Below are 22,118 nucleotides of genomic sequence, written 5' to 3'. Positions count from 1 at the left end.
CCAAGTTAATCTTGAAATATTGGATTCTCTTTTTTTCGGTCGAAAATTGATTCAAGTTGTAGTAGCTTATATCCCAAAAGACAAAATACAAAATGATTTTGTAACACTCGGATATTCTTATTTGACTATTTCATATAACCATTTACATTAGCTATTTTCAACTTTGCAATTGTCAACCGACTTACAATTTTTTTGTTTGCTTGTTTGTAACAAGAACAAGGGTTAAACATCCAAAATGGTAAAAACTAAAAACTTAGCTAATCATCTACCACTCTCTGTAACTGAACTAAGTACATAGAATAAGAAAATGAGAGAGAAAGAGAGGTGGCAAAGGATGAAGTGAAGGAGGTGAGAGACGTAAAGCAAAGCAAAGGGGGATCGTCACGAGAATCAGTGGCAAGTCTTAGCTCTGCAAATTTTTTATCTTTTCCTTTGTTGATTAGCCATCGTCATAAGATCCTCGTGATTCCACTTTAACGCCTCCTCCTCCTTTAGAAAAATATCCAAAGTATATCTCCGTTTCTCTCGCCTTGTCTCCCTTTTCAGGTCTCATTTTTCTTCCACCAGTGAAACAACTATGAACGGCAACGGAACTTGGCTTCACGACGCCGGTGAACCTTCTCAGGCAAACGATAACGATGAATCTAGGACATGGGTCAGAAACACAGAAGAGAACTGGTTCAGTAACCCACAACCACTAAACCCACTCCATAACAACCAAAACGACTTCAGATTCAACAGTGGAGCGTTCCCCTCAAACCCTTCAGAGAATCTCCTTCTCCTCCTCCAGCAAGAACAACAACAACAACAACAACAATCTTTCTTAACTACAAAAGCTTGCATGGCTTCTCTCCTCAACATCCCCACCAGCAACACCAACAACAACATCAACAGCAACCCTTTCGATGAACTCGGCTTCAGTTCTGGCTTTTTAGGACAAACAAACCAGACTCCACTCTCCATGAGTTTCTCTGGAATGAGTTCACCACCGGACTTTCTCTCTTCCCGGTCAATCCCCCCGCCGGAAAACAGTTCATTCACTCCTCTGGAGTTTGCTGGAGTGGCCAATGGTGTTTTCGAGAACAGAGCTAAAGTTCTGAAACCATTAGAGGTATTAGCTTCGTCTACCTCCCAGCCTACGCTCTTCCAAAAACGAGCTGCGATGCGTCAGAGCTCAAGCAGCAAAACGTGCAACTCAGAGTCTTCCTCAGAGATGAGAAGATCAAGCTACGAGCCTGACATCGATGACGCAAGTACTGGAATCATCGACATCATCTCTGATGAACATAACAACAAAGGCAAGAAGAAAGGAATGCCTGCTAAGAATCTAATGGCTGAGAGAAGAAGAAGAAAGAAGCTTAACGATAGGCTTTACATGCTTAGATCAGTCGTTCCCAAGATCAGCAAAGTGAGTTAAAGATTCTTCCCATTTCATTTTTTTTTTGGGAATATAAGAGCATGATTATATTTAAGAGCCGGTTCTTAGTTTTTTAGTTAAAAGTTAAGAGACGGTTTCTTATATTCCGCTAAGAACTCCAACTCTCATTAATCATGCTCTAAGGTTCGAGGCCAAAGTCCGTAATCCCCCGGCCCGAAACCACAACATATAATATTAGTTTTGTCCAACGGTCACTCGAGCACCTCTAACACAATAGTCAGGATCTTTTCTAGTTAAGCTAATGAACCTTTGGTTTTTCTTCTCCTTTAAATGCAGATTCTTGTTTCTTTTGTGGATGCAGATGGATAGAGCATCTATACTTGGTGATGCAATTGATTATCTTAAAGAGCTTTTACAGAGAATAAACGATCTTCATACCGAACTTGAGTCTACTGCTCCACCGAGCTCTTCAAGCTTGAATCCGTTAACACCGACCACGCAGACGCTAAGTTACCGTGTTAAGGAAGAGTTGTGTCCTTCTTCTTCCTTCCCAAGCCCTAGAGGCGAGCAAGCAAGAGTAAGAATAAAAATGACCTGATTCTGTAGTTTGCTTAAAGTAAGGCTTCTTGGTTTGTTATATATTTTGTTTTTTTTTTAATAATGTAGATTGAGGTTAAGTTAAGGGAAGGGAAGGCAGTGAACATTCACATGTTCTGTGGACGACGACCTGGTCTTTTGCTTTCAACCATGAGAGCTTTGGATAACTTAGGGTTGGATGTTCAACAAGCTGTTGTTAGCTGTTTCAACGGGTTTGCTTTGGATGTTTTCCGCGCTGAGGTACTCTTATTACTAAGTTAGTAAACAAAGCAGTCAAAAGAGTAGTTAATTTGAGAATGGTTAGAAGTGGTAATTATTATTATTTTTTTTCACTGATCAGCAATGCCAAGAAGGCCATGATGTGGTGCCTGAACAGATCAAAGCAGTGCTTTTAGACACTGTCGGTTACACCGGTTTGGTCTGATGAGTTCAGTTCTTTTGAGGAACAGAAAGACGTATCTGTGTGAAAACAGAGCTAGATCTGAGCCTTTTTTAGTTCAGTCAGTTTCTTATTACTTAGTTCCATCAAAAGTTTTAACCATGTATTCATAAGATAATCGTTTTATCTTTTAGCTTTGAAACAAAACATGTGTTTTGCTTCTTTTCAACTTTTTATTTTGCTTTTTGAGAAATGTGTTTTCCAATGCTTTGCTCTTCTACAAGAACACTAAAACACACACACATAGAAAAAGAGTAAACAGCGTTGACTTGATAGAAAGCCATGCAGGAGAACTTTATGAAATGAGATGTGTAGTTTAACTCTAGCTCTCCATTGGTCTAAATCAAATACGAAACTAAACATTCCACCACTGATTTTCTCGTGAAAAAAATAGTTGAAACCAGAAACTAGAAACTAAAAAGATGTCCAGAACCTCCAAAATAGAATCAATTACAACAAAAAACTGTCTAGCAAACACATTAAACTGTCCGAGAAAATAAAAAAGCTTAAGAAAGAGACAAAAGCTTTGATAAAAGACCAATCACTGTATCGATCCAAAACCAGCACCAAAAGTGTTCCCACTCTAATCAGAATCCTCATAAACTTCACCATCCGACAACTCATCAAACGTCCTCATGTCAAGCTGGTAACGAAGCATACCACCGATCCCACCGAACCCTCTACAGAACTGCGACCCTTCTTGCGACTTATTAGTCACAAACTCAAGCGTGCACCCAAAACGTTTGTACTCATTCGCAAACCATTCCAACAGAGGCATCTTCTCCTGGACTTCAAGCTCAGCGTTAGTCTCCGCGTCGTGGAAGTTACTCTGATCAGTCTCCTGATCTTTCCCAAAGTGCTTCACCACTATCTCCCCACTCGTGCTGTTCTTCAGCTCGTACCTGTTGATATCAAGATTCTCCCACACAATCAACGTCTCGATAGCACCCATCTCCAACGCCTTGAGAGTGTCCTCCACGCCGAACACGTACTTCCCCGTGTCCTGACTAATCTCCTCGAAGTACTTCCCTATCAGCTTCTTCTCCTGAATGAACTTCACATTAGACAAAATCTCAGCAGAGAGCTCAATCGCTTGGTTGAAACCGTTCTCGCCTCCGTAGGAGACGTCAACCACGTTCAAGATCTTAGCTTGAAGACGCGGATCGAACAGCTCAGACTGGCTAAGCTCGGTCTTGAAATCCGCCGAACCAGCAAGGATCAAACCCGCGACATTCGGCTGACTAGTAGCAGGGTTAATATAAAACTGCGTCGCGAGCTCTGCAGTCTTCCTCACGTAGTTATGCCTCTTCTCCATCCTTAGCCTCGCGAATCGAAGAGCAGACTGCCCTCCTCTCCCGTGCTTCTTCGGCAAATCGACAGTGAACTTATGAAGCACCTCTCTAGTGTTCCCACTCAAAGTCCCAAACAACGTCCCGTTACCATCCATCACGATAAAACCAAACTTATCATCACTCTCTAACAGCTCATTCAACGCACCAGTATGAAACTTGTTGTCACACAAGTACAAGGAAGCGTTAATGGGCCTGAAAGGCTCGAAGTCGAACGTGACTTTCTTCTCCTTACCATCGTCGTTGACGATGGTTCCCGTGTAGAGGACGAGACCGTTGGTGGGGACTTTGTTGTAAAGCTTCAGCCTTTGCTGAGCGGAGGTGATGGCGGAGAGGACGGACTGGCGGTTGACGCGGGACTTGATGTTGGAGGCGGTTCCGTACTCGTCGCCGAGCATCTTGGTGACGCGGGAGACTTGGTCGCGAGGCGGCATGATGAGGGAGATCATGCTCGTGCCGTTGCCTCTTGCGGACTCGAGGCCTTTGATCAGTTTCTTGATTTTCCAGATCTCGATGTTGGTGTCTGCCTCTTGATCTGCCATTTTTCGTTAGATCGGAAAACGAACCTAACAACACAAAAAAAAAATGAAGAAAAAAAAATCAAACCGAGTTTGAAAAAAAAAATGTAATAAAAGATTTTCGGACAGAACATTACGAAACCTAGGTTTTGTCTGAAGCTGAGATTGACAACTTGTCTATAAACTCTATAATCAAACAGTTAATCGATACAGCGAGAGAGAGAACGTACCTGTTTCTCTCTCTATCAGCGACTCCGGCAGCGTCTCCTCCCAACAAGTGATTCGCTTAGGGTTTTCTCAGTTCCTTTCCCCCACGTGGAACTCACGTGCTAGGAATTTTCAGACATCCGACAAGAAGATATTGGGCTTTTCTTAACTCAAAAGCCCACTAATTAAGAAATCAGCTTAATTAGCCAGCTGTGTTGGAAAGCCTTTGACACTAGCCGTTTTTTTGGTTTGTTCGTGTATGGTCTAAAGTTTTTTTTTTTTTTGTGTCAATGATTGTTATTTGATTAAAATCCCCAAATTATAGATGAGAATGTTGGTTCAAATATCTGAATATGTTCTGAACGATGAAAAAACATTTGAGATTCATGCATTCTTTATAACCACATAGTTCAATGATTTTCTATCATGTGGGCAGCGTATATATCATCTAAATATTCATGTGTTTTTTCTAGTTAACATTTACATACAACAAATCATATGCTAAATCATTATATACCTTGGAATCGTATACTGTACATAACAAATTACAATACTATATCTGAACCATATACTAAATCTAACATCTTGTAATCAGTCAAATACCTCATTTCTAGCTTGTAATTGTTAACCTTGTTTGTTTTATCAATAAATCTGTATAAACCTTCTTTTGGTCAAATAAAACTGTATAAACCTTATCATAATCAATCTCTTAGACATTTCACTCATAAATACAAAAAAAAAAGTTATTTATTTCAAAGCGTCTGGTGATTATCTAGTGTGAACTCAAAGGTTTAGATGGATTCATGTGTTATCCAGCTTTCTAGGTAAAGTTGGTACGACAAATTCTATACGATGTGCAATAATTTTTATAGCCACAGAAAGTCAGCACTAGATTTCGTTGTATGCACAGCTAGCTAAACCGGTCCTTGAGGGCTCCATCCTGATTAATTATACGAATGAACATGTCGTGAAGAAAGTATCTAAAACCAGTGGTGAAAAATTACCACATGTTGAATAAGAATAGTCCTGTTAAATTTGACCAATAGGAATCAATGGTTTGATATTCATATCTAAATCATTTTGTTGTCAATCTTGTATCATTTTCTTTGTTCACATCTTTAGGATCAATCGTGCAGCCAGGTTTGATTTATGTTTTCATATTGCATTTTTGGTGGATAATTTGTTTTTCTACTCTTAAGAGATTCAGATGGTTGATTTGAAAATTAATTTAGACGACTTTTGGAATATGCGGCTGGGTAATAATAATAGTAAAATAATTGATAAACACCATTGATCATGCAATACGCTATATTAAAATAATTTTGAAATAAGTAAACTCTTCTCACCATCCCCAGGCCCACTGAAAAGTGCCGTAATATTTTTGGTACGGAACTTATAGAAACCAAGACTTTTTTATATAAATGTGACGATTGAAAATAAATATTACTTTTACTTTGATTGTGATTTTGGTTTTAATCATAGGTGACAAGTGATAACTATTGGTATCTTAAATGGCCACAAACATTCAAAAAAATAACTTAATATCATTAAAATTGATTGTCTATTTTCTTAACTGTTTCTAAGAAAAATACGAGGCTCATAACTTCACCGAGGTTTCTCTGACGTCAGATTTAAATATCTAAATGTCAAAAGAAAAGTCTGAGAAAGAGAATCTATCTCCGAAGTAGTTCATAGGATTCCAACGAGGTCCAGACGATAAGGAGATGCCAAGTCTTCGCTCCCAGGATTCCACACATATTATTAAAAAGTCAGCAATTTTGGACCCACAGAATATTCACAGCTTAAAACCATTATTTATTAACGATTCCAGTTTGATTTTTTTTTTTCTCAGTAGTCCAAATAAACGGCTTGCTTTAAAAAAAATGGTTATGTTCAAAGACATTGTGGTTAGTGAACCTTTGATAATTAAGATTTAAACTTTAAAGTACTAAAAGGAAGAGACGTATATATCAAGTTAAGTAAATTAGCTTTATTTTGTAAATACTGGTAGTATCGTATGTCTTTTGAAGCTGTCTCCTCAGTCTTGCTACTAGTTTCGCTGGCTTCTTTGGATGTTTTGAATGTGGTTTACATGTTTTAGCTTCAAAGACGGTTTGATAATTTTATATTAGTGAGATGGTTGTAGGTTTGAGGTTGGTTTATAATTTTATGTTAGTAACTGTTTCTTTGATTTTAGGAATATCCGGTTTATGGTTCTGGTTGCTATCCGGTTTATGTATTTTATGGCTTTTGGATAAGTTTCTTTGGTTGATCATTCCATCATTGTCTTTGATGAGATGATTTCTGTGTATTGAATTTGGTATACTTTTGATGGTTACTTTCAATTCACAGATGACAAAAATTAGTATCGTATGTCTTATTTTTTAATTGTATCAGCTATTTTGTAAGCTTTTATTAACTACTACACTAGAATGTACGAGTTATCTTATGGAACATTCATCATACACATGCAAATTTATTACAAAGAGACTGGATGGCCGCCCTTTAAATGGTAGTTTAGGAAAAATTCCAACAAGTGCAAATCAATGAAAACTGGATCAACAACACAATCAGTTTTATTTAACAGAAACAACCTATTTTCCATTCACCAAAATAGATAACTATTGAAATAGTATACATAGTTCATAGCAGATCATTCATATATATTAAACTACATATATGATTACCGAGTTTTTACATGTATATATGAAAAATATCTGCTATGAACTATGTAAATATTCTCACCTATAACATAAACTTTATTTTATTTTTCTACCTAAAATTTTCACTTTCTAATAAATATTTAACATAAAACTATTTTTCATTGATGACATAAACTTTGTTGTTTCTTTGTAAATGTCATTATCGCAATATAAAAAGACATAACATTCAAATTTAACAATCTTCAGCGGAATAGATAAACTCAAAAAAATTGGCTTATAATTCTCTAAATAATATATATATATATATATATATATAATATTGGTTTCATGTCTTTACAATATTAAAATCATAAAATCAAATTATAGTTTCTGACTTTTAAATAGAACAAATTTATAGAATATATATATACAATAAAAATGTAACATATAACTCGGCCAAAAAGATAGATCGGAAGAGAAGATTTTGGTTATGCAAATCTCAAGCTAATCCCTCTTTTCTTTGATATGTAAAATATTGATCTCATATTCTCATTCTTTCACACTATTCAATAAATCCCTTGAATCCTATTATGAATTTCTAACGATTTTAAATGGATCGAATTCATAAGCTTATGTTTAATTTGTTTTCTATGTTGAAATCATTGCATACATGAGATTTTACAGATAATGAAAGAAACAAGTTGGAAATTTTGTAACACATTGTTGTAGTTAAGACTTTGCCAAAGTTATTGCCCCGAAGACTTTACCTTTGCCATGGTTAAAGAGGCCAAACGAAGCTACTATTCCCCGAGTCTCAACTCTCAAGTATTGACTTCGAACATTATTCCGATATAATAAAAAGTACAACAACTAATTGATACTTAAATGGCTATTATATGAAAAACAGAACAAAAAGTAAAAGTTTGGAAAACTATACATTAGTATTTTGAGGTTTTTCTTATTCAACTAACTTAAACATTCGATGACATGAAAACAGAAAGAGCTAGAACAGTCCCATGAATGTATTGCATCTGATACAACATTGTATGTATGAGTTGAGATAACTGGTTTGATCCTAATTGATCCGAAACACCTGATCTTATAGTTAGATTAAATTTTAACTCAGTTAAAAAAAGAAAAAAATGATTCTCACACATCAACCAAAACTAAAGCAAATTTCAAATTTACTATGTCAAGTGTGAGTTTAAAATTGGAATTTGTAATATAAGTTCTTCTAAACAGGCTAAACTAATAAAAATATATTATATTTAATTTAAATTATTTATTTTAAAGTAAATGTTGTGATAAAGTAATTACTAGTTAATTGTTTTCTTAAACTGTACGGAAAATTCTAAACCATATTATTTAAAATAAAAAATATATTTTATTTTGATTATTGCTCGACCTAGCTAAATCGAAATCTACTAAGGGGGTGTATTCAACTAAGAGTTTCAAATGATTTATATTAAAATGACAAATCCAGTGTTATTCAAATGAGGATTTTTAAAAAATACTTTCAAATCGAGTGTTATTAAACTTGTCATTTTAACAAACACTCTGAAATCTACTTTTATTGAACAAAATTTAAGTTGAAAATTTTAGAATGCTTTAAATGTTTTTAGAGTGTTTGAAAGGGATTTCTTAGTTATAAAAATAAAAATCACACCAAATCAAATTTCATGATTTTAGACGAAATTCTAGAGTTATTTAACAAAAATCACACCAAATTCTAATATTCTCTTAAAATCATCTAAAAACTCACTAAAATCAAATCACCTCAAAATTCCTATTTGATACACTCCCCCTAAAAGCAGAATTCAATGCATAAGAAACAAAACAATACTAATATTTACGATCGCGTTAAAATAAAAAAAATATAGCACCCATTTAATATCTAAAAAAATGATTACATCACTCTTCAGAAGAACATCCATGAAAATGTCAGAGCCCTTTTACACTCTGCTCTATATATATACTCATAACCTCAAACCATAGATCCATCAAGAATCTTCCTCTCATTCTCTTAGCTAAACCCTACTAAAAGCCCTCACTAGCTTCTCCAAAGCTCGCAAGCAATGGACGTCGAAGGCAAAGGAGAAGAATCTCGAACCACCACCACCACTCGGAGGTTCGCACTTCCGGTGGACTCCGAGAACAAGTCAACAACGTTCCGCCTCTTCTCCGTCGCTAAGCCTCACATGAGAGCTTTCCACCTCTCGTGGTTTCAGTTCTTCTGCTGCTTCGTCTCCACCTTCGCTGCTCCCCCTCTCCTCCCGGTCATCCGCGAGAACCTCAACCTCACCGCCACTGACATCGGAAACGCCGGTATCGCCTCCGTGTCCGGCTCAGTTTTCGCTCGTCTCGTCATGGGCACGGCTTGCGACCTCTTCGGCCCGCGCCTCGCCTCCGCGGCTTTAACCCTCTCCACCGCTCCCGCCGTGTACTTCACGGCTGGGATCAAGTCGCCGATAGGGTTTATCATGGTCCGGTTCTTTGCGGGGTTCTCGCTCGCTACTTTTGTCTCGACGCAGTTCTGGATGAGCTCTATGTTCTCCGGACCTGTCGTGGGCTCGGCTAATGGTATCGCCGCCGGGTGGGGAAACCTCGGAGGAGGCGCGACGCAGCTGATCATGCCGCTCGTGTTCTCGGTGATCCGGCAGATGGGAGCCACTAAGTTCACGGCTTGGAGGATCGCTTTCTTCATCCCCGGTCTCTTTCAGACCTTCTCTGCCTTCGCCGTTCTCTTGTTCGGTCAGGTACCGGTTTATTCAATTTATCCGGTTAATTTCCGGTTTAGGTTATATAATGACTAAAACTATTAAAAACATTAAATGTAATTTATTACAAGCAAATTCAGTTACGTTTGTGTTTATTACATGCAAGTCAACGATGATGCGATACTCTCACTTATGTTTTGTCTTTTTTTATTTTACTTTAAATATAAAAGGATCTCCCTGATGGAGATTATTGGGCAATGCACAAATCTGGAGAGAAAGAGAAAGATGAGGTTGGGAAAGTGATCACTCATGGCATCACCAACTATAGAGGATGGATAACAGCATTAGCATATGGCTATTGCTTTGGAGTTGAGCTCACAATAGACAACATCATAGCTGAATATTTCTTTGATAGATTCCACTTAAACCTCAACACAGCTGGGATTATAGCAGCCAGTTTCGGCCTAGCCAACTTTTTCGCTAGACCCGGAGGAGGTATCCTCTCGGATCTAATGGCGAGACGGTTTGGTATGAGATGAAGGTTGTGGTCGTGGTGGATTATTCAAACACTAGGAGGTGTCTTGTGTGCATCTCTTGGACAAATTGATTCCTTGACTGGGTCTATAGTTGTTATGCTCATCTTCTCTGTCTTCGTCCAAGCTTCTTGTGGACTTACCTTTGGCGTTGTTCCATTTATTTCTAGAAGGTAAACTTGTATGCATGGCAATTAGAGTTTTTGTAGCTTAGACTAGTTATCTAACGTATTTGCTCTTTGGTTATGTAGATCTCTTGGGGTGATATCGGGAATGACAGGAGCGGGAGGCAATGTTGGTGCGGTCTTAACTCAACTGATATTCTTCAAAGGGTCAACATACTCTAGAGAGACCGGTATAACTCTAATGGGGATAATGTCTATCGCGTGTACTTTACCAATATGCTTGATTTACTTTCCACAATGGGGAGGTATGTTTTGTGGACCTTCTTCCAAGAAAGTAACTGAAGAAGAATATTACCTCGCTGAGTGGAGCTCTAAAGAGAAAGAAAAGAACCTACATCTTTCAAGCCAGAAATTTGCGGAGAACAGTGTTAGCGAAAGAGGCCGTGCCACAACTCATCCTCAATCTTGATAAATAACTGTTCTATCTGTTTGCTTGTTTGTGTGTATGCTTTTGTGTTCTTTTCTTTGCTTGTGCTCTCCATTTCTTGATTTTCTTTGTTCTCCTGTGATAAGCTGTGTATGTAATGTAGTACCTACCGGTTACTGTTTTCTTTTTATGGGGGTACTTTGTAAAAGTTTGTTTATCATGGAAAGAACCATCGTTTTTTCATTTTATATAGTACTTTGTATATTTTGTTCTGTTTGCTGCCTTTGACAAATATATGTTTCAACTTTCAATAAGGTATACCATTTTTTTTTGGCTAAGTTCTTTTTTTTGAACACCAAATACTTATATTAAATTAAAGGCCAATGAGCTAAGTCGGTTACAACCGGAAATATTCTCGAGATAAACAACTAAGACATGACAAATGATAGATATGGCTAAGGAGAGAAGAGATCCATAGACAAGCTTCACTTGTAGTCCTAATTAAAGCCCGCGTTCGAAAAAACGCAAAGAAGTTGAAATCGACGTTGAAAAATCCAACCAATAAATTTTGATAGTAAAATGTCTGAGAGCCTCTGCAGAAGATTGCAGCTCCGGTGAGAAGGTCACAGTGTTGACTCTGTGAAGAACCGTTGATGGGTTTTGGCTACCATTTGAAGTTGTTATAAATTCTTCTAAAAATTTGTCTCAAAAAAACTAAATCCAGGATGAATCCTATATATGAGGTGGGAGGTAATCTTTCAAAAGCAATAGATTGGTGTAATGTAATTCTTGTGAGTTCTGGCAACAAGTTTTTAGGAATATACAATTGCAACCAAAGTGTCTCGTTTATTGAAGCTTCTCATAACCGATGGTGTAAAAATTAGAAAACAACTAAAAACAAACGTTTCTATGTCAAGTTCATTGACAAATGAAATTACGTTGGCCACTGACACACCATCATTCCATCAACAACTGTTTTTAACAAGAAACCTTGCAATCTTCAGTATCATTATTCTTTGATTACAGTAAGTGAATTAAGTCTTGAGTGACTGCCAAGAAACAAAAAGTTCTTGCAACCTTTACCTTCCCACTCGCTCTGATATTGGGTTGAAAACCCAACAGGTTATATGGGCCTTTGAAACCTAAACACCCCTTTTCATTGCTTCTTCAACGGCTAACAACCTTAGCCAATTCAACTAAAATGTTTAAAGATGTTTCTCCTTTCCTTGGATATCACATTGACTGCCTCGCACGTCGTAAGAAGGCATATGGAGACCACGAAACAAAGATCTTCCCTTATTTTTATAACAACTTGTGAATTACAATTGCAAATGTTCTTAGTGTTTTTTTTTCATATTGTATTGGTAGCCTAGCTGGCCGTGCGATGAAATATCAAATCGTTACCCTTTGATTACGTATGTCAGTTATACAACACTGGACAGACTCAGTCATATAATATATTCTACTATGGAACACCAAGTCAAAGATTAACTGGTGTAAAGCTGTCTTTTACCACTCTTCCAAAAACTCATACAATACAAAATCTTGTTCCTCAGTTACTTTTAAATTATTAGACCTATAACATTTTGTAATAGTGTCTATATAACCATTGCTCTGTAACATTGCAAGATCCACGATCTTCTCCCTTACCTCTTATCTTTTTCTCTCTTTCTTGATCGAAGGAGAATGGAGAAAGATAACAGTTTCATGGATCCGTTTCTGTCGTCCAGGGAGGATCTTGACCCAACAACCCATAAAGCATTGATGAGTTATCTAGGAGTGGGAAGCCGAGCATCTTCTCTTGTCTCCTTCTCCTCTACAGCCGTTGATATCCCGCCCATCTCCAACGTCGGAGACTTTGTCAGAGAGTTTAGAATTGAGTCTAAGAAGCTATGGAAATTAGCTGGCCCGGCCATTTTCACATCAATGGCCCAGTTCTCTCTCGGAGCCATCACTCAGGTTTTCGCCGGACATATTAGCACCATCGCCCTCGCCGCCGTCTCCATCGAGAATTCCGTCATCGCTGGTTTCTCCTTCGGTATCATGGTATGCATGTACATCTTTAGAACTTTCCCAAAAAAAAAAGAAACTTAAAAGACTATTTATTATTATCTGAAATATTCAAATATTGTGATTGTTTACGTTTTGATTAGCATTGGTAAAAAATTATACCTCAAGTATAGACTATTTCGAATCAAGACTATAGTTATATAAAATTTAAGATAATAAACATGTGAATAATTTAAATTTCTTACGGCTATTTATTTATTTACGTAGAAACTATATCTTAAATTCAGAAAACTATATCATAAACCAAATTACAAATTAATTTTTGAATCTAACTCTATATTCTAGAGTTTTTATATAAAGTTTACAATGACAAACATGTGAATCTAAGTAAAATCATCAACTTGTCTATATAGTAGGCGCACTTTAAACCACTTGATGTGTTATTTCGTACTTGCTATATTAGTAGTACTAGTGTGTAACCAATGTAATTTAAAAAATTCTTACGGCTATTTATTTATGTATGGTGAATCGCGAACGCGACTAGCTTGGAATGGGAAGCGCGTTGGAAACGCTATGCGGACAAGCGTTTGGAGCAGGAAAAGCATCATTGCTCGGTGTTTACTTACAACGCTCATGGGTGATTCTAAGCGCAACCGCTCTCATCCTTTCACTGCTCTATGTTTTCGCGGCTCCAATCCTATCCTTCATAGGCCAAACCGCTGCAATCTCGGCCATGGCCGGGATTTTCTCCATCTACATGATCCCACAAATCTTCGCCTACGCCATCAATTTCCCGACCGCTAAGTTTTTGCAGTCGCAAAGCAAGATCATGGTCATGGCAGGAATATCTGGTGTGGCTCTTGTGATCCACACGTTCCTCACGTGGCTAGTCATGTCTAGGTTGCATTGGGGACTTCCCGGTTTAGCTTTGGTGCTTAACGCGTCGTGGTGGTTCATCGTTGTGGCGCAACTCGTGTATATTTTTGGTGGGACTTGTGGTGAGGCTTGGTCAGGTTTCACGTGGGAGGCTTTTCACAATTTGTGGGGTTTTGTTAAATTGTCTCTGGCTTCTGCTGTGATGATTTGGTGAGTTTCAAACCGTTTTTCCCGGTTATTTATTGTTGCCCTACTTGATCCGACTCATTAGTTCATATTTATAATTTATTTACGTTTGTAGTTTGGAGGTTTGGTATTTTATGGCACTCGTACTATTTGCTGGATATTTGAAGAATGCTGAAGTCTCCGTAGCTGCACTCTCCATATGGTAAAATTATTTGTATTTTTAAATAAACATATCTCCTACATTATATCATTTCTGCACGACATTAGTTAAGGTTATTACATGATAAATGGTTTTGTTTTGTTTTGTGTTGTTTTATTCATTTGTTTCATAAAGATTCTCTAAAATGAGTAGACCTAACGTGCGTTGTAGTCTCTTTGTTTTGTCTTTTGTGGCCAATATAGTCCAATACTCTATATAAATATTTAATTTCACACATTTTCTTAATCTAATTTTGCATGCATGTATGTAAATTAAATTGTAAAATAGGGATATAGAAAAAAATGGAAAAGAAAGTTCAAAATTTCCGACTCTCTAATTATTTGTTTACGTGCATGTGTAAAATGAAGCATGAACATTTTGGGATGGGCAGTTATGGTTTCGGTTGGGATTAACGCAGCAGTGAGGTAAATATCCGCTAGTGAAAATTAAACTCTTTACAAATTCTGCACATCTCACACGACTAATAATAAAAAAAATTTCTGTTGTGGCAGTGTGAGAGTGTCAAATGAGCTAGGAGCTAGCCACCCACGAACGGCCAAGTTCTCTCTCGTCGTGGCGGTGATAGTATCGACAGCATTCGGAATGCTTATAGCGGCGGTTTTACTCTTCTTCCAAGACGAGTATCCGGTTTTGTTTGTGGAAGATGAAGTAGTTAGGAATGTGGTTAGAGAACTCACACCAATGCTTGCCTTCTGCATTGTCATCAACAATGTTCAGCCTGTTTTGTCCGGTAAAAACCCTAATGACATTTTTTTAGATTGGTAATATCTATTTTCTCGACTACTTTATAGACATTATGGTAGTTAAAACTCAATTATCTACAATAACTCAGGAGTGGCTGTGGGAGCGGGATGGCAAGCAGTTGTTGCGTATGTGAACATAGCTTGCTATTACTTGTTTGGAATCCCATTTGGTCTATTGTTGGGATTCAAGCTTGAATATGGCGTAATGGTAATGATTTTCAAATCTTTTATAGGAAAACCCTTTTATAAATGTGACAAAAGATCATATATAGTTTTTAATGCTATGGAAACTTCTATGGATTAGGGTATCTGGTGGGGGATGATGACGGGAACTTTTGTTCAGTCGATAATTTTGACTTGGATGATTTGCACAACCAACTGGGCCAAAGAGGTGAATAACCAAAAACACTAAGACTGGCTAAACAAGTTCTCACTCACCGACTGTTCTAATCCGTTGATGATATTTATATGTTTTCAGGCTGCAATGGCGGAAGAGAGGATACGAGAATGGGGAGGAGAAACAGAGAAAGAGACTCTTTTGAACTAACTATAGTTTTATTTTAATAAGTTAAGAAGATCTGCACATGATCACATCACCTTTCCGTGTCGTCCGAGCTAAAAAGAAACTTGAATTTATCTCTTTCTATAAGACTTTAAGTTGTAATGTAAGATCCTTTTTAATCAATAAACGTTTTGAATTTCGAGAATTGGAATCTTAATACATAATTATTAATAAGGGTGTGGACTGTACTAATTACCTCAAGATCCAAGATAAAATCTAGCTGATCCATTAGTATAATTGAGAAACTGTCAGTGTCTGGAGTTCCATACCAAATGTCTACACAATTCTAGGTTATGAAACTAACGCACTGACATGATTAAACTACAATTGTTCAAATCTATCCAGAGCATACTGCATGTTCTCTCTTGAGTCAAGAGTCTTGACACATCACATCAAAAAAATGTGCCTTTTTATCGTCTCCAAAACTTGGATGTGTTTAATTTAGCTTCAGTTGATGTTTCCCCAACTCCACACAATATATAAATGATGAGCTAGAAGTTTTTTTATCCCATTCAATCATAAATGTGAGACTGGGACGTCTCGGCCATTGAAAACCTCAAAGTTTGATTAGTGGAAGACTTAAAAAGTTGCAAGTCAACGTCGACTAATCCAATTATCCAATACAACGACACACGTTAACGAATGCAATGCAAGTTTCCATTCTTATCACGCGTCACTGTTTTCTTTATGTTATGAATCATGGGAGTTACAAAACGTGTAACTCTTTTTCTTAAAGTTTTCACCTAAAAGCTGCCTGTTTTGTTTTGATATATTTGTATGTCCACTCACTTCATGTTCATGGTCAAATAGTAATACCTATACATATAAATATAATACGGTTACGAATTTGGGTTGTAACATAACAATGGTAGTAGCACGAATAACTAGACTACATAATCTGCTTTTCAGTTTGATTTAGAGACCATAAGTTTTATTAAATGTTTGAAAACGTGTAGTAAATTATTATAAACAAATAAAGTAACTTTTCGCACCACCAGAAAACAGAGAAATGGACTTTCAAGTTTCATCTCATTAATTTACTAAACACATTTCCTGTTTTTTTTGTTCACGTTCCAGTTCATAGATGATGAGATCTAAATTATAAATAAATTAGTTCTCAATCATAAGTTAAATGACCTTATAATTTTCTAAGTCAATATATAGCCGGCCTATCCAACACAAGTCACAATGATCCACTGGCATTATTAAAGATTTACAAATCATTGAATCATATTCTTCCATTAAAACTAAATTATTTTGTCAAGGAATTGTTGTTACTTGTTCTCTCTCACACATGTAATGATACCGTATCCATGATCTTGAATTCATATAAACCCATAGTAAAATAGTAATATAATTTTTTTAATACAAACTAACATAATAATCACTTTCCAATTCCGTTGACCTTTTAAGTATCTAAACGGGCCACGATTAAAATAGCAAGCCCAGATTAAAAAGCCCGGAAGATATATCTAAAGGAGATATTTTAGAGCGCCACGTGTCGGAACTGTACGCATGAAGTCATTCACACGACAGAAACAAAACACAGAGGCGTTGAGTCAGGCCGAGAGTCTCGTGGTGGGGCCCGAGTAAACCGTTACGCTGCTTCCGAAATGACCTTATCACCCTCAAACTAATGCCCCCACGCGTTGATCGAGACAAGGGTAGTTTCGTAAACACGGAATATACAGAGAATTTGTTCGATTATTATATAATTTAATCAAAATTACGCTTTCGCCCCTCCGCTTTCTTAATCGCGTAGTGCCACCCATTTACAGAGAGGACACAGCCTTTTATTCATCTCTCTCTTCCTTCTCTCTCGCTCATTAGCAATTCTGAAAATCATTTAAAGTTTTGATTTTTTTTCTCTCCCAATTCAAAAATTTTCTGATCGTTTTGTTCATTAGGGATTAAAGGGTTTTTGTTTCCTTCCTTATTCGGAAAGTTTCTGTTTTTGTTGAGATTGGTGATTCCGCCGGAGATCTACTTATCGTCGCCGAAGAGACGAGCTTTGAATTGAGAAGGGTGGGTGGCATTTTGGTAAATAAGTTGGTTAATCGGCGGATCTGATGTGGTGGATGATGGGAGAAGCAGGTGGGCATTACTGTTCTAAGAAGACTGATTCCATCTGTGGTGGTGTTTGTAGTCAGGTTTGAATCTCCCATCTCTCTCAAACGAGATCTCACTACCCTTTTATTAAAAATCGAAACTTTACCACTCTAATTCGATAAAGTTTAGATCTTTATGTTAACCCATCACTGTTAACTCCCCAAAGTCTACACCTTTTGTGCTAATTTGAGAAACCAAACTTGGATCTGAGTTTTTTAGATTTTGATTGTCTTTGCAGGAAACTGGTAGATTCTTCAGCTTCTCCAGACTCTGCTGCGCTCTCCGCGGCGTCGACATGAAGACATACATCTTCCTACTAGTCATCGTCCCGACATGCGTCCTCGCCGGCTACATCCACGGCCAGAAGATCTCCTACTTCCTCCGCCCTTTATGGGAATCCCCTCCCAAACCCTTCCACGACATCCCTCACTACCACCACGAGAACGCCACCATGGAGACTCTCTGCAAGCTCCACGGCTGGGGAGTACGTGACTACCCTCGACGAGTCTACGACGCCGTTTTATTCAGCAACGAGCTCGACATCCTCGCTGTTCGTTGGAGAGAGCTCTACCCTTACATCACTCAGTTCGTCCTCTTAGAATCAAACTCCACCTTCACAGGCCTCCCTAAGCCTCTCGTATTCGCAGCTCACAGGGACGAGTTCGAGTTCGTGGAGCCGCGTCTCACTTACGGCTCCCTCGGTGGGAGGTTCGTCAAGGGGCAGAACCCTTTCTACGAGGAGGCATATCAGCGTGTAGCTCTTGATCAGCTTCTGAGGATCGCGGGGATCACTGATGATGACTTGCTGCTGATGTCTGACGTCGACGAGATCCCGAGTAGACACACTATAAACCTCTTGAGATGGTGTGACGAGGTGCCTAAGATACTTCACCTGAGGCTCAAGAACTATCTTTACTCCTTTGAGTTCTTGGTTGATAACAAGAGCTGGAGAGCTTCTGTGCATAGGTACGAGACGGGGAAGACGCGGTACGCTCATTACCGTCAGAGCGATGAGATCTTGGCGGATGCCGGGTGGCATTGCAGCTTTTGCTTTCGGAGGATTAGTGAGTTTATATTCAAGATGAAGGCTTATAGTCATAATGATAGAGTGAGGTTTAGTCATTTCTTGAATCCTAAGAGAGTTCAGAGAGTTATATGCAAAGGAGCTGATCTTTTCGATATGTTACCTGAGGAGTATACGTTTAAGGATATTATAGGGAAGATGGGTCCGATTCCTCATTCTTTCTCGGCTGTTCATCTTCCTTCTTATCTGCTTGAGAACGCAGAGAAGTATAGGTTTCTCTTGCCGGGGAATTGTGTAAGAGAAAGCGAATGATGGATGGAATCTTCACCGCACAAGATCTCTACATTGAGAGGAGACTGGCTTGAATCCCCTCCTCAGGACTAATAACACTTTCACAGCTGAGATATAATGTATGAGGCGTATTGGTGTGTCTGGTGAATGCAGCAGCTCACCAGGCGCTTGGGAGAGGATTATTTTGAAAGGGTGATGAAGATTCTTTTTGTATATAGATAGATTGATGATCTCTTTGTTTCTTTTAAGGATTCATTCTATGTGACCTTTGCTTGCATCTCCAAAACATGAGTTTGTGTTCTCTTTCTTATGAGTTTCTTTCTCCCTTTTGGGAAGTTTTGCGTCAAGACACTCTTTACTTAACCTTTTTTTTTTGTACATTGCTCTCGTTGATTTCATTTTGGGGTTGTTACGTATACGACTATTGTTGTGTTTGCATGTGTTCACCATTAAGAGTCTTGTTCTCAGTACTGAGAAATTTGCAAAAACTTTTAACCAGACAAAATATTGCAATTATTTTTTGTGTAACACATGTATGACCATCACTTCTATGTGCAATAGAAACTGAAGTGGTAAATAGAGTTTCAAAACACACAAAAGAAGAACCGAACACACATTAATTGTCTCAAATCTCGCGCTCTGCCGTTTGAAGAGCCAACAACCAAACAAATACAGAAATTAGAAGAACGAAGCCATTAGGCTACGATTTCAGAAAGATGAATCAAATACAAAAACAAAAAAAACCTCCAAAAATTAGGTTTCTCAAAGGAGATAAAAAATTTCTTTTTATTAAATATTATTGAACCTTCTCTTTCAATGTCTTCTTCAAAACCTGGGAACGGTCGGCAAACCAGACTCCATTCTCCTTCTTCTACCACCCATTCCTAGACGTCGATGATCTGTGGAGAACCTCATATGTCAGTTTTAATAACATCACAAAGATGACTAATGTTTTGAATCTTTATACTTAAGTCAGCGAGTTTCTAAACTTGTACAAGTCTGTTCTCTGTAATGGGATTGAATCAGATGTTAAATAAAGACTACTAACCTGTCGAAGTTCCTGTTGCTGAAGAAACCACGTTCCTTGCTTCCTTGGAAGTTTCTTCTATCATCACCACCACCTGCGCCACGCGATCTCGGTCTCTCCATGGATGATTCCACACTCCTAGACTCATCAACTGATCCACCTCTGGAATGTGGTCTCTCACCATAGTTACTACCTGTTCTGCCTGCACCGGATCCAGGCCTCTCAGCTGCTCTTGGCCTGAACCTCACTTTGTCGTCCAGCTCACGGATTAGCAACTCCAGGTCTTTCTCTTTCTCGCGTAGTAGATTATGGTTATCACTGTCTGATGATTCTTGTTGAGTTTCCTTGCTCTCTGGTGCGATGGCTGCTCCCTTCTCGAGCTTCTTCCGTAGCTCTTCTATCTCTTCCTTCAACAGTCTCTCCTCTTCTGTCTCAGGCCTGGAACAAATTTGTTTCACAAGACAGAGAGATTAAAAGTCATTCAATAAGTTTCCATTTTGAATCAAAAAACACTAAGCAGATGTGGCAAAAACTATCTTAAGTTTTAATTACACTAACATTGTCCTATTTTCTGCTTGGTTCACAAGTTAACTTTCTCATTCAGTACGCAAAGAATATAAAACTCAAAACAGACCTGTCAACACTGCGATGCTCGAGTTCAGAATCCATCTTGCGCCAATCTTTCCCTTGCTCCTCCAACAACACTTCCCGAGGCTTTGCATCTCCAAAAGGATTCACCTTTGGTCTCGGTTTCTCCACATTGTTGTTCGATGCTAAACTCTCGGACCTATTAGACTGAGAACTTGATGGTCTGCTTGATTGTGCGCTCGTTTGAGAGCTCCCCTTCTTAGCCTCAATATCAGAGTCAAGTTTCTTCCAGTCCAATCCTTTCTCCGCCAAAACTTGCTCTCTCGGTCTAGCTGCTCCGAATGGACTCGGCTTACTCGTCTTCGCATCGGTTTGAGTCTCACTCACTCCACTATCAACAACAACAACCTTTCTTGGTTCAAGAACAAGACGACGACGCTCTTCTTGAACACCACCTGAAGAGACTCCTCTTGCCCAACGGTCAGGCTCTGGACCTGACCCAAATGTAGATGACTTTGTGAGAGACGAATGGCTCTTACCAGCTCCCCAATTATCAATCTCATCAGCTTTAGACAAGCCACCTCCACCTCCATAACTGCCACCACCTCCTCCACCACCTCCATAACTGCCACCACCTCCTCCTCCACCTCCATAACTGCCACCACCTCCTCCTCCACCTCCATAACTGCCACCACCTCCACCTCCATAACTGCCACCACCTCCTCCTCCATAACTGCCACCACTACCACCTCCTCCTGCATAACTACCACCACCGCTTCCAAGACCACCATAACGACCTTGACGTCCCTGATCAAACGCCGCAACCGACTTCTTCCCTTTCCCCCAATCATCAACCTCATCAGCTCTAGACACTTGTGGGAACTCTGAAACTCTAGAGGAGCCTCTCTGATCATCATCAAACCCACCATAACCTCTCCTCCCACCACCACCACCGCCCCAAGACCCATTAGAATCATCTCCACCTCTCGACATTCCACTAGACCTTCCTCCACCGTAAGAAGAGAACCCACCGCCAATACCACCACGCTGCATTTCGTCCTCGGAGCGTTGCCTCGGACCAGTGGGAAGCTGAATCATCTGCTCCCTCGTCATCCCAACAGAACCGCTTCCAGCTCCCTTGGTGAACTCTGATAAAGTCATCTTCTTTTTCTTCTTGGACTTGGTGGTAGTCGCAGCCTCCTTCAAACTCGGGAAGCTCTGCTCATCCGCCGCCTGCTCTTCGTCGGCGCGTTCAGCCTCGTCGGCCCAACTAGCGCCGATTCCACCCCAAGGCTTCGACATCTCGTGATTCGATTCTCAATTCCGAAGAAAAATCGAAACTTTCAACAGATCTGAGTGATCCGGAGCTCCGAGTGAGGAACCGGATACTACCCTTATAGCGAATCGATCTTAGATTCTCTCTTTTTGCATAAAGATGGAAACTTTCGGAGGAAAATCAATTAAATTTTTATTCCTTTTAAAGCTGTTTCTTTGTAGGTATCGAAACAGAGGAGCTAAAGAGATTAGATAGCTAACGCGCTAGTTAGGAG

The 22,118-nt window shown here is 38.8% G+C and overlaps 6 protein-coding genes across 10 annotated transcripts; 4 read left to right on the top strand and 2 right to left on the bottom strand.

The window, feature by feature from the left end:
- Positions 1 to 181: 181 nt before the first annotated feature.
- Positions 182 to 2,619, top strand: LOC106382368 (transcription factor SCREAM2-like). 3 transcript variants are annotated; one of them, XM_048738224.1, is made up of 5 exons: positions 182 to 396; positions 547 to 1,408; positions 1,740 to 1,955; positions 2,045 to 2,215; positions 2,316 to 2,619. In XM_048738224.1, the coding sequence occupies exons 2-5, from the start codon at positions 578 to 580 to the stop codon at positions 2,397 to 2,399; spliced, it is 1,302 nt and encodes a 433-aa protein (XP_048594181.1). In that variant the 5' UTR covers positions 182 to 396; positions 547 to 577; the 3' UTR covers positions 2,400 to 2,619. The 3 variants fall into 3 exon arrangements, with proteins under 3 accessions (XP_048594181.1, XP_013677839.2, XP_013677840.2); XM_013822386.3 differs by having other exon boundaries at positions 290 to 396; positions 568 to 1,408; XM_013822385.3 differs by having other exon boundaries at positions 289 to 1,408.
- Positions 2,620 to 2,822: 203 nt separating this feature from the next.
- On the bottom strand, positions 2,823 to 4,765 carry LOC106382367 (eukaryotic peptide chain release factor subunit 1-2). Of its 3 annotated transcripts, none has more exons than XM_013822383.3 (2): positions 4,512 to 4,765; positions 2,823 to 4,329 (listed from the first exon to the last, which is right to left on the bottom strand). In XM_013822383.3, the coding sequence occupies exon 2, from the start codon at positions 4,303 to 4,305 to the stop codon at positions 2,998 to 3,000; it is 1,308 nt and encodes a 435-aa protein (XP_013677837.1). In that variant the 5' UTR covers positions 4,306 to 4,329; positions 4,512 to 4,765; the 3' UTR covers positions 2,823 to 2,997. The 3 variants fall into 3 exon arrangements, with proteins under 3 accessions (XP_013677837.1, XP_013677838.1, XP_022546086.1); XM_013822384.3 differs by having other exon boundaries at positions 4,424 to 4,588; XM_022690365.2 differs by having other exon boundaries at positions 4,419 to 4,557.
- Positions 4,766 to 8,029: 3,264 nt separating this feature from the next.
- LOC106382366 (high affinity nitrate transporter 2.5) lies at positions 8,030 to 11,196 on the top strand. The gene is given in 3 exon segments (XM_013822382.3): positions 8,030 to 9,886; positions 10,078 to 10,553; positions 10,632 to 11,196. Coding segments are annotated over 3 exon segments (1,500 nt in total). The 5' UTR covers positions 8,030 to 9,205; the 3' UTR covers positions 10,975 to 11,196.
- A 500-nt stretch (positions 11,197 to 11,696) lies between these two features.
- LOC106379917 (protein DETOXIFICATION 31) lies at positions 11,697 to 15,674 on the top strand. Its single transcript, XM_013819764.3, has 8 exons — positions 11,697 to 12,978; positions 13,487 to 14,028; positions 14,120 to 14,206; positions 14,572 to 14,628; positions 14,716 to 14,954; positions 15,057 to 15,175; positions 15,272 to 15,358; positions 15,446 to 15,674. The coding sequence occupies exons 1-8, from the start codon at positions 12,619 to 12,621 to the stop codon at positions 15,512 to 15,514; spliced, it is 1,560 nt and encodes a 519-aa protein (XP_013675218.1). The 5' UTR covers positions 11,697 to 12,618; the 3' UTR covers positions 15,515 to 15,674.
- A 1,600-nt stretch (positions 15,675 to 17,274) lies between these two features.
- Positions 17,275 to 19,300, top strand: LOC106382365. Its single transcript, XM_013822381.3, has 2 exons — positions 17,275 to 17,679; positions 17,877 to 19,300. The coding sequence occupies exons 1-2, from the start codon at positions 17,599 to 17,601 to the stop codon at positions 18,972 to 18,974; spliced, it is 1,179 nt and encodes a 392-aa protein (XP_013677835.2). The 5' UTR covers positions 17,275 to 17,598; the 3' UTR covers positions 18,975 to 19,300.
- Positions 19,301 to 19,553: 253 nt separating this feature from the next.
- On the bottom strand, positions 19,554 to 22,065 carry LOC106382364 (eukaryotic translation initiation factor 4B2). Its single transcript, XM_013822380.3, has 3 exons — positions 20,615 to 22,065; positions 20,002 to 20,418; positions 19,554 to 19,852 (listed from the first exon to the last, which is right to left on the bottom strand). The coding sequence occupies exons 1-3, from the start codon at positions 21,868 to 21,870 to the stop codon at positions 19,825 to 19,827; spliced, it is 1,701 nt and encodes a 566-aa protein (XP_013677834.2). The 5' UTR covers positions 21,871 to 22,065; the 3' UTR covers positions 19,554 to 19,824.
- Positions 22,066 to 22,118: the final 53 nt, after the last annotated feature.

Source organism: Brassica napus, chromosome A8 (assembly GCF_020379485.1).
Source record: "Brassica napus cultivar Da-Ae chromosome A8, Da-Ae, whole genome shotgun sequence".
Classification (NCBI taxonomy): domain Eukaryota; kingdom Viridiplantae; phylum Streptophyta; class Magnoliopsida; order Brassicales; family Brassicaceae; genus Brassica; species Brassica napus.
Note: the sequence above shows the minus strand (reverse complement) of the source record. Positions and strands in the feature narration are given on the sequence as shown.

Coding starts and splice junctions, on each gene's coding strand:
- LOC106382364 (XM_013822380.3), bottom strand. CDS start 21,870: ATGTCGAAGCCTTGGGGTGGAATCGGCGCTAGTTGGGCCGACGAGGCT. Junction 20,419..20,614: donor GAGCATCGCAGTGTTGACAG/GTCTGTTTTGAG, acceptor AATTTGTTCCAG/GCCTGAGACAGAAGAGGAGA. Junction 19,853..20,001: donor AGCAACAGGAACTTCGACAG/GTTAGTAGTCTT, acceptor GGTTCTCCACAG/ATCATCGACGTCTAGGAATG.
- LOC106382365 (XM_013822381.3), top strand. CDS start 17,599: ATGTGGTGGATGATGGGAGAAGCAGGTGGGCATTACTGTTCTAAGAAG. Junction 17,680..17,876: donor GTGGTGGTGTTTGTAGTCAG/GTTTGAATCTCC, acceptor TTGTCTTTGCAG/GAAACTGGTAGATTCTTCAG.
- LOC106379917 (XM_013819764.3), top strand. CDS start 12,619: ATGGAGAAAGATAACAGTTTCATGGATCCGTTTCTGTCGTCCAGGGAG. Junction 14,207..14,571: donor GTAGCTGCACTCTCCATATG/GTAAAATTATTT, acceptor TGTAAAATGAAG/CATGAACATTTTGGGATGGG. Junction 14,955..15,056: donor TGTTCAGCCTGTTTTGTCCG/GTAAAAACCCTA, acceptor ACAATAACTCAG/GAGTGGCTGTGGGAGCGGGA.
- LOC106382367 (XM_013822383.3), bottom strand. CDS start 4,305: ATGGCAGATCAAGAGGCAGACACCAACATCGAGATCTGGAAAATCAAG.
- LOC106382368 (XM_048738224.1), top strand. CDS start 578: ATGAACGGCAACGGAACTTGGCTTCACGACGCCGGTGAACCTTCTCAG. Junction 1,956..2,044: donor CTAGAGGCGAGCAAGCAAGA/GTAAGAATAAAA, acceptor TTAATAATGTAG/ATTGAGGTTAAGTTAAGGGA. Junction 2,216..2,315: donor TGGATGTTTTCCGCGCTGAG/GTACTCTTATTA, acceptor TTCACTGATCAG/CAATGCCAAGAAGGCCATGA.